Source organism: Erpetoichthys calabaricus, chromosome 7 (assembly GCF_900747795.2).
Source record: "Erpetoichthys calabaricus chromosome 7, fErpCal1.3, whole genome shotgun sequence".
NCBI classification, from domain to species: Eukaryota; Metazoa; Chordata; class Cladistia; order Polypteriformes; family Polypteridae; genus Erpetoichthys; species Erpetoichthys calabaricus.
In genome coordinates this window covers 92,066,700-92,084,940 of record NC_041400.2, presented here as the reverse complement: position 1 = coordinate 92,084,940, position 18,241 = coordinate 92,066,700, and the positions used below count along the sequence as shown (strand labels likewise).

At 39.4% G+C, this 18,241-nt stretch overlaps 1 protein-coding gene across 1 annotated transcript in view; it reads left to right on the top strand.

The window, feature by feature from the left end:
* The window catches only part of LOC114654558 (B-cell scaffold protein with ankyrin repeats-like), a 315,631-nt gene that overhangs the window by 214,653 nt on the left and 82,737 nt on the right, over positions 1 to 18,241 (top strand). Inside the window, exon 8 of the mRNA XM_028805170.2 lies at positions 11,944 to 12,022. Coding sequence (XP_028661003.1) covers positions 11,944 to 12,022 — 79 coding nt within the window. The remainder of the gene's footprint in view (positions 1 to 11,943; positions 12,023 to 18,241) is intronic.

The window sequence follows — 18,241 nt, the reverse complement described above, 5'->3', positions numbered from 1 at the left end:
CAGGAGGCTCAAGCAGCATCAGAAAATGTCTTCTAGATTTTCTGAGGTCTGATTTTTTGAAAATTTGATTTAATTTTCAGTGTGTTATTTTTAGAATATTTTTTTGGTGTTTGTTCAGTTTCACAGTGAGCTTATTTTGGTTTTGTGTGTTTGTCATTTATGTTTCAATATATATTACATAGCTGACACTTACATTTTTGTCCATGATTGCCAGTCAGTCTGTCTGATATTTTTGGGAAGTCAGACTCTGTTATCTTGATTCAGTTTTCAATAACTATAAACTAAAACATAATATTAATTGCTACTCTACAGTAGATTCTGATATTGCATATTGTTGTTGGCATTATTTTACAATTCATTGTGTATTTTATTTCTGTTTTTTTTTTTTTTTCAGCACTGTGGTTGTCTGTAGTACATATAGCATAAAGTTGACAGGTGCTTGCCCTAACTAAGCAAGGTCAGCCAAACAAATAAAAGTCTTGCAGGCTTACTGTGGGGCTTTTAACCTCACATACAGTTTTCTTTATCTTCCTATTGATGATTAAAAAATGTAATAATATGTTTATCTTTATGTTTCTGCAAGTCATGACACCCTTGTCTTTAAGTATATTTTTAACAGCGTATGTTTCCATAATTGCACTAAAATACTAGATAAGAGGGTCGGGCAGTATTCAGGGTACACTTCTTTCCCTACCACATCCCAAGGACTGATTGGTGACTCAAAGTTAGCCTGCTATGAAAGAATGGAATATCTAGTCATTGTGATGCCTTGTGATGGACTAACAATCTGTTCAGATTTGCTGTCTATGTCATACCCATGAGACAGAGGCTCTGTGTGAACCTAACTAGATAAAGAGGTTAACAAATGGATAAATGGGGCATAACATTTATAAAATCAGTGCATAATACTATGGTGCACGTCTCACATAGTGGACCATTTTTAAGTCTTGCTCTCTTCTTTAAAATATCATTTAATTGGTTACATACTTTGTAGTTTATTTATGACTTATAGATATCTCTTCTTAAAGATGTAACAAGATTCTCACTGTTACTGATTCATCAGATTATGTAACCTGTGCTCTACAGAGGATCAGTCTAATATCTTTTTGGTATTGGCCTAATATTGCACTTGTCTTCGTTGTGGTCTGCAACTCTGTTCACTTTCTGCATAACCAGATTTTCATTTTATCTGTTATCTACTTGTCTTGTCTATTTGATTGTTTCTAAATCAAAATTCCCCCAAATCTGTTAATCTTCAATGCAATCTTTTGGCTTTCTTTAATTTAGTACACTACCAGGTGCCAGCTGCAAGGATGAATAATGTCTCTCTTTGCACCATTAATCTTTCCCTGAAAGCAGCAATAGCACTGAAAGCAATTATTAGCTCTTACTTGGGCTTCTGTATTTATTTGTTTTCTTTCATGGTTAGAATGAGATTTTCCTTTTATTTTTTTCATTACTATATGTGACTTTGGGCTCCCTTTTTATTATTTTAATACAACTATAAATGCAGGTGAGACAGCATATCAGAAATATTTCAATTATTAGTGCTGCAACCTCACATCTCTAGAGTCCAAGGTATGAATACTGAGTTGGGGCACTGTATGTCTGAAGTTTATATCTTCTCTCTGCATGCTGTGTGTTCTTCCTTTTAAGTACTCTGTTTTAATTAACTGCAAAGTGTTCCAGTGTAAATGAGTTTGAGATTGTGCTTCATTGTGTAATAAAACGTCTGTCCAGAGTTAGTTCCTACCTTGAATCCTGTGCTGACATATTAGACACCATAATGACATAATAGTCATAATTGTCCTCAGCATTGAATGGAAAGGTATCTGTTTAATATATGCTTATACAAATTAATACGAAATTTTACACTAAAAGTACATGGAGTACATGCAGCTGTGGCCTGACCTTTACAGGTAGAAGGCTGACAGGATCATTTTTTGACAGTTTTGGTTGAAGACAAAAATGTACTGAAAGCTTAAAAATTGCTTAATGGCTATTACAAACACATGCCTAACATTTTAACATTATTTCTGACAAAAGCCAAAGCCAAAACTGAGACCCTTTCACAAATTAGTCCTGCATTTCAACATGAAATTAAAAACCAAACAGCATTTTGCAGAATATACAAAAAAGGAGGAAAGGCTTTGTATATCAGATAAAAAAAGAGAAGCATTCAATCTGAAATGAACCCATCACTTGCTCGCATATCTACAACCCAAGGCTCCATGAGACTTCAGAAGCCTGAAGCACCTCCAATGAATTTACTCCATTTCTATCCATCCATCCATTCTCCAACCCGCTGAATCCAAACACAGGGTCACCGGGGGGTCTGCTGGAGCCAATCCCAGCCAACACAGGGCACAAGGCAGGGAACCAATCCTGGGCAGGGTGCCAACCCACCACAGGACACACACAAACACACCCACACACCAAACACACACTAGGGCCAATTCAGAAAACGCCAAATCCACCTAACCAGCATGTCTTTGGACTGTGGGAGGAAACCGGAGCGCCCGGAGGAAACCCACGCAGACACGGGGAGAACATGCAAACTCCACACAGGGAGGACCCGGGAAGCGAACCCAGGTCCCCAGATCTCCCAACTGCGAGGCAGCAGCGCTACCCACTGCGCCACCGTGCCGCCCCCATTTCTAAGATAACTTAATTCAATTATTGTGGCATTTAATGATTATAATAATGGTTATGTGGGGTTGCTGTCTAGCTGGCAAGGACCACAACATTGTCACAAGGAAGGATGAGGTCCCTTAGAGAGCCTCTAAGAAAGAATGAGGGAAAAGATCCCTGTATGTTGGCTGGGTTGGCCAAATGGGCAACAGGCAGTAGCACCAGAACATGGAAGATACAGTTGCGGCCTGAGCAAACACATGTTCACCAATAATAATAATAATAATATCATTACATTTATATAGCACTTTTCTCAGTACTCAAAGCGCTATCCACACAGGGAGGAACCGGGAAGCAAGCCACAATCTTCACAGTCTCCTTACTGCAAAGCAGCAGCACTACCACTACACCACCTGTGAGGGCATAATGCTAGAGGACAAGCAGATAGACAACTGCCACTATTTCCCACAGCACACAAACAGAACGGTAGGACATGGAAACATAACAAGATTTTACACTACATCACTCTTCAGGAAGGCTTTCAACTAGATTCTGGAATATGCAGAGATTCACATTTAATTAGCTACAAGAGCATCAGTGAGGCCCAGCACTGATGTTGGGCAGTAAGGTCGGCTCACATATGAAATTCCAGTTCATCTCAAAGGTATTTGATGGGGCTGAGGTCAGGGTTCCATGCAGTCCAGTTCTTCCACACCAATCCTGCAAGCCATTTCCCTGTGGGACCTCACTTTGTACACCGGGGCACTGTCATGTTGAAACAAGAAAATGGGCCTTCCCCAAAACTGTTGCTATAAAAATAGAAATACACAATTCTCTGCAATGCCTTTGTATGCTGTAGCATTAAAATTTACTGTATCATCATTGGAATTGTGGGGATTAGTCCAACCCATGAAAAACAGCTCTGGACCATTATTGCTTCTCCACCAAGCATTAGAGTTGACACTATGCATTTCAGATAAGTACTGTAGATAAGTAGTTCTTTTTGGCATCCACCAAACCCAGATAAATCATTTAGACTCCCAGATAGTGAAGCATGATCCATCACTTTAGAGAACACATTTCCACTGCTCCAGAATCCAATGGCATTGTCCTTCATTCACTCCTGTCCAGCCAATACTTGGCATTGGGCATGGTAATCTTAGTCCCTTTTTGCTGCTCAGCCACATTTAATGAAACTCCCCAATAAACAGTTCTGGTAGTGAGTGCTGCAGCTGAGGACAAAAGATTTTAATGCGCTACACATAAGCACTCAGCAGTCCTAGTCTGTTAGCTTGTATGGCCTACCACTTGACCACTGACCTATTGCTGTCCCATGCTGGTTTCCATGTCACAATAACAGTAATTGACAGGGAAACTGTAGCAGGAAGACATTTTGTGAACTGACATTTTAGAAAGGAGGAATTCTATGAGATTGCCATGCTAAAGCTCACCCATTCTACTGCCTAAATTTGTCTGTAGAGATTGCATAGCTGATGCTTGATTTTATGCACCAGTTAGAATACTGTTGGCCATGTAGTGTACAAGACCTCCTGGCCAAAGCATGAAAGCACCTGTCTAGTAACTCAGAAAGCCAGGTCTTAGCTTCTCATTCATGCCAGAGCTATGGAAGGACTGTGACTCCTGTCTATTTGTTAGGGGGGTACACAATCTCAATGGGAATTTATAGGAATTATCCTGTTCTTTGGAAAGAATAAGAAGCTAAGAGACTGCCATAAACATCCAACCCTTGATCTGAGAAGTGATCCCAGTATGGGGTTTTAAAGTTGTCTCATTGTTAGAGAAATATTGATCTACTTGTAGAACTGAGGGAAGATTGTGGGTGAAACTCAACTTGGGTGATGTATAAAGCCGAAGTATACTAGTTACTTAGGGTCATGCTTACCTAAAGCAAGACCTATATTTGTGCAGGCCAGCAAGGATTCTGGCCTGTTTTATTGGGTCTTTTGGGAAGGCCTCCTCTGTTTCACTATTTTGTGGTGCCAGATTCACAATACTAACAGCCAGCCAATTTAAAGACCCTGATGCAGTTCTACACCAAACACTAATTCTTAAACATATTCAGAATTAACCTGCAAATGCAGATTTAAGAAATTGGTTATCTGTACAAAAAAAAAGCCGCGTCAAGTTCCTAAAATGAGTTTGAAAAATGCTGAAATATACAATACAGTATAACCAGGATTAAAAATCAATTGTTGGGCCTTAAGATGACTGTTTATATGAATGTAACTCATCTATCCCCTTGTAACCCTGCATTAAACCTGCAGTTGTAAATACGCATTTGATTCGATTATGGCCATAGTTCTCAGATGGAAGTTGGTTAGAAGTAGATATGTATCACACTTAACAAAAGTCTAGTGAAAATGCATTTTTATCAGCAAGAAACAACAATATTAGCATAAGTTGGACTTGAATTTTGTACTGGGAAGGTGAAATCAGGTCTCTATCCCAAGTCTATTCAGACAGTAATGCCAGGTGTAAAAACTGGGTAAATAATATCCAGATAAAGTCCATATACAGGATGAATGTTAATGCCTGGTACTTCTTCCCAAAAGAGCATTACTGATTGATTAATTTTTCCCACATACATGAGCCAAAACCCCCAATTATTACTTATCCTATACATACAGTAAATCCTGTTTTCAAGTGATACAAACATTGCTACATCCAACCTACATGCAAAAGGAATAAGCACAACTTATTTCACAAAACATTATTACTGAGATACCACATTTTTAAGAGTGATGCATGCTTTGTCATAACACAATTAACTATACACTTCTATTTTGAATATATTGTCTAAAACCTAACCTGGGGACCTCTAATACTTAAAAAACATCTAGGCTGCATAATTTAAATTAAATGCACCGACACAGTTCTTTTTCCTTCAGTAGATAAATAGGTATATACTCTCATCTTCCATTTGGCACCTGAATATATCAAAGCTTTCATGCATCGTGATTCCTGTAAGAATAATAAATCAACAGCCTACAATATTAATGTTAAAATTACAAATATCAGCTGTTTTTAAAACTGAGCTGCTAATAACACAGTTGCTAGGAAACATTATGAAGCAGTTTACGAGCATCCTTAATGAATCTCAAAGGTTTTTTATTACATTATTAATGTCTGTTACAAATAATATAGAATTTTACAATTTAAAGCTGTAAGCAAGAAAGGTTCTGCACTGCTACTTTATTATAAAGTTCATATTTTATGCATTAGAAATGAAAAAATAAAAAAAGTTTAGAAACACAAACATTTTCAACTTCTAAGAAGAAAAAGACCTGAGGTTAAGTAATATTTTCAATTTGATTTAAAGTGAATGATCATGTGTAAAAATGATAAGAAAATATCTTCCTTATTAAATGCACGAGACATCATTCTTAAAAAAGAAAAACTGGCTGCAGTTCTCTTATTTAGGCTATCGTGGAGCCATGTCCTTTAATTACGATTAGATCAAGTTAAATGACTTGAGCAATGCAGCAAGTCTGACGCTGCAACCAACTTGGCATTTTTGTGATGTAAATTCAGTACTTTTACGCAATAGGTCACAGGGCCTCATTGGGCCTCATACTCTCAAAACTTCTTGCACTCATTAATAAAGAGCCGATAATAGTAGTCCAGAACATAATAACATTCTGATGTTAAATATTAATTTTGAATGCGTATATACGAAAAGAGAAGATGCTCATATGATTATGAGCATTTTAAATTATAGACTGAATAAAAAATACACAAAAGCAGAAAGCAAATCTGAGCGGACTTGTGGGTAGTGTTGTTATGGTACAGTTAAATGCATTCATTTCTTCTCATCCATTCTTGTGTTTTTGTGAAGGTTGTGACGGATGGCTGGGGCCAATGCCTGGCCGGGACGCCCCTGCAACATATGTTACCAGGGGAGCAAGCATGGGAAACACAACATCTCCCCCTGGACGCTAGATGGCAGCCTCCCTGGGGTTTGCAGTGGTGCCTCGGACTCCCCCAGGGCTTCATGGGGGTTGGAGTTTAGGTGTGGCCCTGTTGGGTTCCGCAGGTGCCACAAGGGGGTGCTGCTGCTGGAGCCTTTCTGGGCATGAGTTTTCGCTACTCCCGGAAGTGCAGCTGGATGTCGGCAATCAAACACCTGGAGCATTTCCGGGTGCCCAATAATAGGGGCCAGCAACCACCACTCAGGGGCCAGAGTTGGGTGGAGGAGGACAAGGTTGCCTGAGAGGAGTGGTGGTGCAGAGGAAGAGTGTTTTACTTTGGTGTATTGGTGCTTTTGGGACTGTGTTGTGGCTGGGGAACATGGTGAAGATGTGCCATCCAGCTGAAGAAAATAAAAAGTTTATTTATTTTATATGTGTGCCTCCAGTGTGAATCCGTGTTGGGTTGGGCGCATATATAGCACCTTTTTTACAAGGTTTACTTTCATTGAGACTTTTTTCTTAGGATTTCTGGATTTTAAAATTATTGTTTTGACTTAGGATTTTGTGTATTATACTTCAGCCAAGCTAAATTTGCAATTATTTTTGTTAGTGAAGGTTTTGGTATTTGTTATTGTTCTAATCTTTGTAGTGTTACTTGTTTTATTATTTTCTATTTCTTTTTTGTTTATTCTTGTCATATCTTGCATTTTAGGATAATAGTGGATGATTTTTTTGCTAAATTCCTTTCATTATCTAAGTTTCTTGTTGAGTTTTCAAAGGTGTTTTTGTCATTGTGTCCTTTTGTCCCAGAAATAGATAAAGATGTCCATCCATCCATCCATCCATTGTCCTCCCGCTTATCCGAGGTCGGGTCGCGGGGGCAGCAGCTTGAGCAGAGATGCCCAGACTTCCCTCTCCCCGGCCCACTTCTTCTAGCTCTTCCGGGAGAATCCCAAGGCCGTTCCCAGGCCAGCCGGGGAGACATAGTCCCTCCAGCGTGTCCTGTGGTCTTCCCCGGGGCCTCCTCCCGGTTAGACGTGCCCGGAACACCTCACCAGGGAGACGTCCAGGAGGCATCCTGATCAGATGCCCGAGCCACCTCATCTGACTCCTCTCGATGCGGAGGAGCAGCGGCTCTACTCTGAGCCCCTCCCGGATGACTGAGCTTCTCACCCTATCTTTAAGGGAAAGCCCAGACACCCTGCGGAGGAAACTCATTTCAGCCGCTTGTATTCGCGATCTCGTTCTTTCGGTCACTACCCATAGCTCATGACCATAGGTGAGGGTAGGAACATAGATCGACTGGTAAATTGAGAGCTTCGCCTTGCGGCTCAGCTCCTTTTTCACCACGACAGACCGATGCAACGCCCGCATTACTGCAGATGCCGCACCGATCCGTCTGTCGATCTCACGCTCCATTCTTCCCTCACTCGTGAACAAGACCCCGAGATACTTGAACTCCTCCACTTGGGGCAGGATCTCGCTACCAACCCTGAGAGGGCACTCCACCCTTTTCCGGCTGAGGACCATGGTCTCGGATTTGGAGGTGCTGATTCTCATCCCAGCCGCTTCACACTCGGCTGCGAACCGATCCAGAGAGAGCTGAAGATCACGGCCTGATGAAGCAAACAGGACAACATCATCTGCAAAAAGGAGTGACCCAATCCTGAGCCCACCAAACCGGACCCCCACAACGCCCTGGCTGCGCCTAGAAATTCTGTCCATAAAAGTTATGAACAGAATCGGTGACATAGGGCAGCCCTGGCGGAGTCCAACTCTCACTGAAACGGGTTCGACTTACTGCCGGCAATGCGGACCAGGCACTGGCAACGATTGTACAGGGACCGAACAGCCCCTTATCAAGAGGGCCGGTACCCCATACTCTCGGAGTACCCCCCACAGGACTTCCCCGAGGGACACGGTCGAATGCCTTTTCCAAGTCCCACAAAACACAGTGTAGACTGGTTGGGCAAACTCCCATGCACCCTCCAGGACCCTGCTAAGGGTATAGAGCTGGTCCACTGTTCCGCGACGCAGGACGAAAACCACACTGTTCCTCCTGAATCCGAGGCTCGACTATCCGACGGACCCTCCTCTCCAGGACCCCTGAATAGACTTTTCCAGGGAGGCTGAGGAGTGTGATCCCTCTGTAGTTGGAAGATAAAGATGTGTTTACCATTAAAAGAGGGTTCAAAAAAAAAAAATTAGTCTGAGTCATTTACAGTATAATATTCATTTCAGGTGAAAGAGTCAAGAGCTTGTAAAGTAGCTTAAAGGAATTTATAAAATCATAGACAATCTATATGACAAAATGTAGCCTCTGAATAGAGGGAGATCACAGTGAAGTCTCTTTTACCTTACCAAAATGTGGTCTGATTACTTAAGATTGTAACTGTAGCTATATAGGTAACCTAGGAAGAAAAGGACAATTTTATTTATCATTTATCAGTCCAGCTGAATCCTCACTTTTGTTTGTTGGTTATTATGAGGCTTACAACCATTTTATGACACAATTGCAGGTGGCTCTGAAATAAAAATTTTATTATTTTATGACCTTTCTAGCTTGTTTGACTTGCTGTGACAGCTGCTGTTACACACGACATTCAGTGACAATGACAAAATCACATAGTTTGGTCAAGAACAGCATGAAGATGAGGCCAGTTTGTTTGATCACCAATTGCAAGCAAAGTTTTGGAATCTTACAAAAGGTTATAGAAAAGGTTGAAGAAAACTGTTTAGATTATTTAAGATATTGAGAGACATGATTGTTGACTTTAGGAAGGCCCATGCTGACTACACCCCCACTAGGTTGCCGGTTAGAATCCCATAAAAATGCCAATAGGGACTCTGCTCTGTTGGGCCCTTGAGCAAGGCCCTTAACCTGCAAATGCTAAGCGGCTTTGAGTAGTGAGAAAAGCGCTATATAAATGCAAAAAATTATTATTATTATTTTTATTTATTATTATTATTATTATTATTAGAAATCAAGGGCTATGCAGTGGATATGGTCAAGAGCACCAAATTCCTTAGTGTGCTCCAGGCAGCTGACCTTACTTGGTCAAATTAACACCACTTCCATTACAAACATGGCACAGCAACATCTCCATTTCCTCCACTTCCCTCATTCTCACCACATTCCAATGTGGCACCATTAAGAGTGTTCTGAATGACTACTTCACGGTCAGGTTTGGGTACTCCTGTGTCTCAGACCTACAGCAGAAACGATCATTAGGACTTCTCTGCCATCCATTAAAGACATCTTTTTAAAGTGTTGCATTCGCAAAGCCTATAGTATTATGAAGTACCACTCTCAACCCGCCAAACGCAAAATAGTTTTACCAGGTTCTGCAACAGCTTCTACTTTTTGGCCATCTGGAGTCTGTACTCTGTGCTGCCTCACTGCCCTCTGATCTGCTCTTAGTAGCTTATTTATGTACAGTATATTTGATACACTTGTTACTACTGCTGTTTTTTTATTATTTATTTATTTAGTTGTTGTTTTTATTTATTTGATACTATTTAATTCAAAATTTTACTATCTCTTCACTTACCTATTATGTACTTATCTTTTTATAGTATAGTATGGTTCTTTACCTTTCTTAGAGTTATCCTGTTTTTATGTACAGCATATGCTGAACCACGGTCCTGTGGAACATTTCTTTGTGCCACTTTATCCTGCAATATTGTGCATGGATGGTATGACATTAAAGCCACTTGACTTAACTTGACTCATTTAAGACGGTCTCTTTCCTACTCTGAAGATTCACCATAAAAGAATTCTTATTTGTCCAACCCAGTCTCTTTTGAGCTGAAATCAGTCCTTACTTTTAAAGTCAGTTTCTTGCGGTAATATTATCTCTTCCCTTCATGAGGTGAGATATGAGAGCACTGTTTTCTTCTTAAGATCTCACTTGAGACCTTAAAGGTTCCAGCTTATAAAATTAATTGATATATTAATCTGCTTCTGCCTTTCTTTTGAATTTTATCTTTATTACTAATTCCACGAATGTCATTGCTGGGCCTTGCTTGCTATGCTTGGAGAACATATTGTGGTGGTCTGTGCAGGGTGCTACAGGTGTATGGGTTTCTGGTGGCCACTGTTTTATACCATCTGATCCCTGAATTTGAAGACTTAGAACTGTATTTGCATACTTTACATTAAGTAAATGGATAAAATTAGTATAGGACTACTTCAAGAATGCATTTGTCCCCTTACCTGTTTATAATTTTTTAAAAATACATTATTAATGCACAGACAAGCCAGGGGGAGTGTGAGCGTATTGTTTGCAGATGATACATTTTAAACCTTATTAGACTGTGATTTCCAGTATGAAAGGAGTGGTGTTGAGTATTAAGACTAACCCATCCAATTTGGAGGCATGAAAGGAGTGGTTTACAGTTGAGTGTGTTGGAAATGGGATGAGAAGTAGCTCCTTCAAGTTCCAGGTTATGGTCCTTGCCTTGTCTGTAGTTTATTGAGTAGCAGCTGCCCTATGTGTAGAAGTTCAAGTTATTGCTGGTTGTTGTCCATGAGTAAGTATTAAATTAAATGTGATATTGAACAAAAAACAGGTTCACATATAACAGTTATGAACATGTTGTAAGAATATCATGGTTAAGCACAAGTTGAGTCATTTCTGAAGAAATGAGCAAAACAATGAAATCATACTGCGGTGGGGTGGCGCCCTGCCTGGGATTGGTTCCCTGCCTTGCGCCCTGTGTTGGCTGGGATTGGCTCCAGCAGACTCCCGTGACCCTGTGTTCGGATTCAGTGGGTTGGAAAATGGATGGATGGATGGATGAAATCATAAGTAAAGATGATTGAACTAAGGTTCCTTTTATTGTGAAGAGACAAACAATAACCTGAAGACCTAAAATAGACTTGCCATTTCTGTGGAATAAGAGGAGTCAGTCAAGATGGTCTGAAAATAGTGAAAATTTATTTTGTATGGCTTCCAAAGAAAATGCAATGGCCATGGCCCATTGGCAGAAGAGCAAGTGTCAGTTTCAGGATACTCTACAGAGATTATCTCTCTCTTGGATACTTTGGAACTGCCTGTGAATTCCTCTGATATTCCAAGAGACTCTTGCTAAGAAAAGGATAGACTAGTCTTTCCAGTTAAGTATGTTCTTTCTGTAACCCTCTATAAGAAAATAAGTTGGGGACTAAAACTAAATACTTGTATGTCAGATGAAAAAGTGTCATGCCCTAGTGAAAATAATAAGATTCTTTTAGTAATAAGTTACAAAATGTGCAGTAATGAATTTAAATTTGGTTGTTTTTCATTAAATAACTACTGGAATAAACTGAAATTTATTAACATTTTATAGATTTTGAAATGTATTTGTTTTGAAATTCTGTAAAAGTGTCTTTTTTGCCTAGATTAAACTAGAGTGTGCTGAAGATCATGGGGATGAGAGCATTTATGAATTAATGCATTCAGCCTCCAAGCATTCTAAAAGTAAGTCTATTTGAACATGCATGGAGTTAAAATAGTTGAAAGCCAAAATTAACCATGTCCAGTGTAAGCACCCATGGACAATTGTACAGCAGTTTACTCTGTCAAATTTCTTAAAGCTATTCTGTTTAATTTCAATTCTGCTGAATTAATTTTTTTCACAAAGGTAACTTTGAGTTTGTGTTTCACAGAAGTATTTTATTCTTACTGTCTATTTAGATGTCTCTTTTCTAAACAAATGTCCCTAGTGTGTGACACCTGGAAGGGAAATTTTTAATGTGAGACATAAATGGCACTTCCCACATTGTTATGCACAGATGTAGAGTTGTCTTCATCTGTTAACAGAAGTGTTCTTAATTCAGCCATAATAAAATGAACGTTAAACATAGGCTTCATGCTTGTAACCTAGTAATTAGCTGCCCAGTTAGTGGTGTTCCTTAATGATCTACAATTTATTATTGCTTATTAAATTCCCCTAAGCCTATTTCTAGATTTCCCTATTTTTATTTTTTATTATATGAATAATACAATAATATGACCAAATTAAATATGTGTAGTTTTTGCTTCAGATTTTGATGCTTTATGTCCCTTTAATTGGATAATTGGATTAAGCATGTTTCAAAATTAAAAAATGTATACTTTGGTACTAAAAAAACTTTGAACAATACTCTCCACTTTAAATCATGTGACAGCAAGGGAGGATGTTTGTTCATCCAATCTGAGGTCATAAAACGTTTTTTAAAACCAGGCATAATTACTTTTTATTGGTTTAAATTTGTTCTTAACCCTCTTTGTCATTTTAGTTGTTGTTTTCTTTCCTTTCAGGATGCCTGAAGGAGACTTTCAAGCACAGCTCAAATCATCCCAACAAAGTCAGGCAACACTTTTCTTTTGGACTGACTTCCTTACATATACAGGGTACCATCTAGAGTGTAACACACTTTCAGTTTCATTCTGAAAAGAGAGCAAGGAATCTTTAACTCTCATTCATCCTTTCATTGCTTCCAGCTTGCTGTGATCAGAGCTGGAAGATCAAGTTGTAATGGCATAAAATATAAAAAAGATCATATGTAAATAATATAAATTAAAGAATTTCCAGAAATAACACTTTCAGTAAAAATTAAAACATTCAATTAAACTAGCATATAACAATCAATTCAAGACAAGTTAAATATACCATAGAATATATTAATAAAAGCAGAAATTAAAAATATATATTGACTTTATATAAAAGAGATTTTATTGTTTAATATATGTTGCCTTTCCCATAAAATATTAATTTTTACAATTATAGGAAATGTTACCATTATAATTATTTGCCACAGAAATTATGTTATTAAATAAATAAGAAACTTGGCAGATGCAAAATAATCATTATTTTTCATCAGAATTAAAAGTATTCTCAAAACTACTTTAAGAAAGTAGAAAAAAACACTGACTTCCATTATGTATAGTCCCAACATTAATTTACTTGATGTTATTCAATTCATCTCTATACTAAAGGAATGTTTGTGCAATACTTAAAATCAAAACAACACAATTTAAAACACAGGACAAGAGCACTGTGTGATGAATTTTCAGAAAAGCCTTGTGTCTTTTGCAGAGGCTGCTGTAGCTAATGCCTCAATTTAATTACCAGCAAGAAAGTTTGTTCAAGGGTAATTTGCTATATGTCATTTATTTCAATCAAAGTATCAAAGTGCTTTTTTATTTTATATATTTTAGGGATTAATTTAATCAATAAATTATAATTTACAGTTGTGTTGTCTACAGGAAAACCTGGGGAATCAATGGGAAAAAATAGCACAATAATCATTGGATTGAAATTTCAGCCTTCTTTCAACCTTCTAAACAAATGAGAAAACAAAGAAGTACAACAACAAAAACAAAAGGAAAGCCATAACAACTGTGAGCATTAGCAACAATCACTCAACAGTCCCTTCTTCTCAATTGTCACAACATCTTGTAGACATCTACTACTACCTGTTAGTGCATTGCATGAAAACAACCATGCCTATTTCAACAGTTATTCCCAATATAGTGTAGGAAAGAGTGTGATTTATCATGCCCACCCAAAGGGATGTCAATAAATATAAGAAAGGAGAAAGATTAATTTTAACTTGGTTAATTAGCGATTAGTTTTGCCTATGGCAATGCCAGTAATTGATTAAATAATTTGGCAAGGCTTCTACTTTATTTACCTTACCATTCTCTCTTGTAGGAGGAGGGTCTCCATCTTTTAGACTTGTATCAAGGTAACTCAAGCACACTCATTTTAAGAAACGTAATAATAATTTATTGATAAACACAGAGATTTTAGAAATACGGTAACTGCATTAATATGTTGACATATAAGAAAGGCCAGAGATGCACTAGACAGACAAATATATAACATAGAGAAAATAGCTGTTTACTTGTATATAGAGTTGTAATGTATCTTGGCACAGATAAATTGTTTTACAATACCAAGTCTTTAAAGGTGATGTTCGACGTTATGTGGAGTTGCTGCTTTGTTGCTGCTCTGGATTCAAGTGGAGGCAGGGCCAGCACCATCATTAAGGCAAATTATGCATTCGCCTAGGGTGTAGATCATAAGGGGGAGAAGAACACACCCCCGCGGGTTAGCTACTGGATAGTTGGTTGGTGCACTAATAGGCTTGGCCTAGGGCACTGATTGGAGGATTCTTCTTGTGCTGGCATGTACTCTTTCTCTTTGCTGTGTGATCCTTTGTCAATGTGGGGCAGTGCTTTCCTCAGCTAGGCTGTGCTGTGTCATCTGCAACTTCATAGGGAAAAGCGTTATTGTTTCTGGCACAAGAATTTAGGTGCTGAAGTTCTCTTCTTGAAGTAATGACTTTTTCTCAGACTTTTCAGACTACTGGCATACAGCTTTGACTTGGCAGACTGGATCTCAGTTTCTAGTCCACAAAAAGAAAATTTCATCTCCCCAAAGAGAGAACGACAAGCTCATCAGCTTTTAGTTTCAGAGAGAGAGAGAGAGAGAGGTTGTTTTTTCAGAAGTTTTCAGTCATTTTTGGAGAGTGTACTCAGTAATGATCCTGGGCAGAGTGCACTAAGGCATCCTCTGAGAGTTTCCTCAGAGTTCCCTTGAGAGAGCCACCTAAGAAAACCAGAGAGTGTGCCCCTCTTTCCTGATGGGATTAAAGTCACTTCTGGTTTAAAAATCAGTGTCTCCTCATAGACGAGTTCTTCTGTCCAGACGTTGTCATTAATTGATTTACAGCCCTTTATTCTAGCTTGAGCCTATTTCACACCTTCTAGCTCAAGACGTCTGCAGAGGGGCTTCTGGAAAGATCAGTTTAAGTCTGATTTACACCTTTGTTATTGGATGAAGAACAAGCAGATCCTGATATCAGCTGGATTTCACTCACTTAGTTTAAAATGTAAGTGGGGGGTTGTCTGCTAAATCTGCTGCCTTAACAGCCTGGTGTGCCACTAAAACCTAGCAGAACTGGCAAAGCCCACTTTGTCATACAATCCCAAATCAGAAAAGGTAACCCCAACAGATAATGTGTGGAGAATTTTGAAACATAAAATGTGACAATGAAGACCCTGTACTGTTGCACACCTTAAGACATGTTTGCAGGAAGAATGGGACAAAATAAAACCTGAAATGCATAATCACTTGGTATCCTCAGTGCCAAAATGTATTTTAAGTGTTGTGAGAAGGAATGGAATCATTACAAAGTAGTAAATGCTTTACCGTCCAAACTTTTCTTGTAATGTATTATAGGCCTGAAAAGCAGGAATGGATGTATATTAACTAATGAAATGAATTTGACCAGACAAAACATGAAAAATGTTGGGCTCATACTTTCTGTGGCCTCAGTCATCTGCAATGATATTAAGTTAAAAGTACTACATACCCACTAGATGGCAGCAGTTTTTCAATAATGTGCCTTACTGATATTGCTCAGTATATATATATTGTGAGAAGAAGAGACACCAGACATCGCAAAGGTTTAGGGCAGCCAAATAATATAGACAGGCCTGTGCTGTTTGCGCCTCCTCCATATGACTTTTTAGAATTAATTTTTCCCAATCTATCGCGTAACTGTGCGATATACTCTAGTATATTTGTTGAGGGAAGAGCCTCTCCTTCCCAGCCTTCTTTTAAGATATCTAATATACCTCGGGGTTGTCGCTCGTATAACAATTCAAAGGGTGAGAAACCCATAGAGGCTTGTGGGACTTCCCGATAGGCAAAGAGGACGAGGGGGAGGAGTTGATCCCAATTCCTCCCATCCTTGCTGACCACCTTACGAAGCATCTGCTTGAGAGTCTGATTGAACCTCTTTACCAAACCACCGCGGTTCTTAAGTGCTTTATTTTCAGTAACTTTTCAGCTTCCTTGAACGTTTCCAAGGTAAAAGGCATCCCCTGGTCCGTTAGGACTTCTCTTGGGATGGCAACTCGTGCAAAGACCCCTACTAGTTCCTGTGCGCTTGCTTTAGAAGTAGCCGAGCGCAGGGGGACAGCCTCTGGGTATCGAGTCACATAATCCACGAGGACTAATATATATTTATGTCCTCGAGCTGAGGGCTCTAAGAGTCCTAATATATCGACCCCGATTCTATCAAAGAGTACATCGATTAGTGGAAGGGGAACCAGAGGAGCACGGTCCCTCCTGGGAATTTGCCGTAGTTGAAATGGTGAACCTCCTTATTGATTCCCGGCCAGAAAAATCTGATCTTAATTCGCTCTAATGTTTTTTTCGGAGCCTAGATGGCCTCGAAGGAGGTGGGCATGCGCTAACTCACAGACCTGCCGCCGGTAGGTTTGTGGGATTAACCACAATTTCCAGTCCTCCCCCGCATGCTCCGCGACCCAATATAATAGGTCTATTCTCAATTACGAAGTGAGGTCCCTTTGGCATGGGCTGATGAGTGTGGTGGCCATTGACTAGAGCTACTGCATTCTTTGCATATTTCAGAGTGTCATCATTCCATTGTTCTCTGTTGAAAGATTCTGGCATCACTTTAAACTGAACTTGTAAGTCAGAGAGCGTATCCAATGGGACCTCAAGGAGCAGGGATTCCTCCCAGTCTGCCAGAGCGCAGGTGGATGATGTAGCAGCCCGCGACGGACCAGGACCTTACACATAGGCCACGTGGCCCTCCGACTCGCTCTCTGTCGGCCAGCTACACGATGTGGAAGCAGTTTGAGATGAGTCACCCTCATCTATCGCGAGGCCTAGCAGCTGTCTGGAAGTACTCAGTAGTCTACCGCATTTGCTCTCAGACCAGTCCTGCCTTAGTATCACAGGAAAAGGAGGGTTGGGATGGACAGCCACAGGGAGTATTTTAAGTATTTATCTATACATATTAATAAAAGGCAAAGCCCTCACTGACTCACTGACTGACTGACTGACTGACTGACTGACTGACTGACTCACTCATCACTAATTCTCGAACTTCCCGTGTAGGTGGAAGGCTGAAATTTGGCAGGCTCATTCCTTACAGCTTACTTACAAAAGTTAGGCAGGTTTCATTTCGAAATTCTACGTGTAATGGTCATAACTGGAACCTGTTTTTGTCCATATACTCTAATGGAGGAGGCGGAGTCACGTATCGCGTCATCACACCTCCTACATAATCACATGAACTAAAAACAAGGAAGAGATTTACAGCACGAGTCAAACGCGGGAACGAAGGTAAATGACGTTAATTTTTGAGTGTCTTTTAATACTGTGTAAGCATACATATTAACACATGTGCAATTAAACGTGTGCATTTACGGGGTGATTTCTCAGGCTTAAAAGCTCGCCTTTTATTAAAAAAGTAAATGCAAACTGTTTTCATTCTGAAGGGCACAAACCACGTTAGATTTCAGACGTTAAACGCGCAAAAATGTCGGTACACCAGATAAATAAGCGCAACATATTATCAGTTGTATTGTATGCTTACAATACATATAGAAATGTGTTAATCGTTAACTAATATTATGGGATGGTGTTTTTTCGACTCGCGCCTTGATTTAAACGATTGCATTTCTTGGTGGGTTTGCGTAGCTTATTGTCAATATCTTTACACTCTTTTTAAGACTTAATTTTAAAAAGGTTTTCTTTTCTTCTTAATTAAAATTTAAAAGCAATACTTCACCGCTGCGAAGCCCCTCTAGCGCTGACGTTCGAGGTTCGATTACCGTAAGCGAGTGCAGTGAGTGTGTACGCCTGATGAGCCAAGAATAAGGGGAAAGACG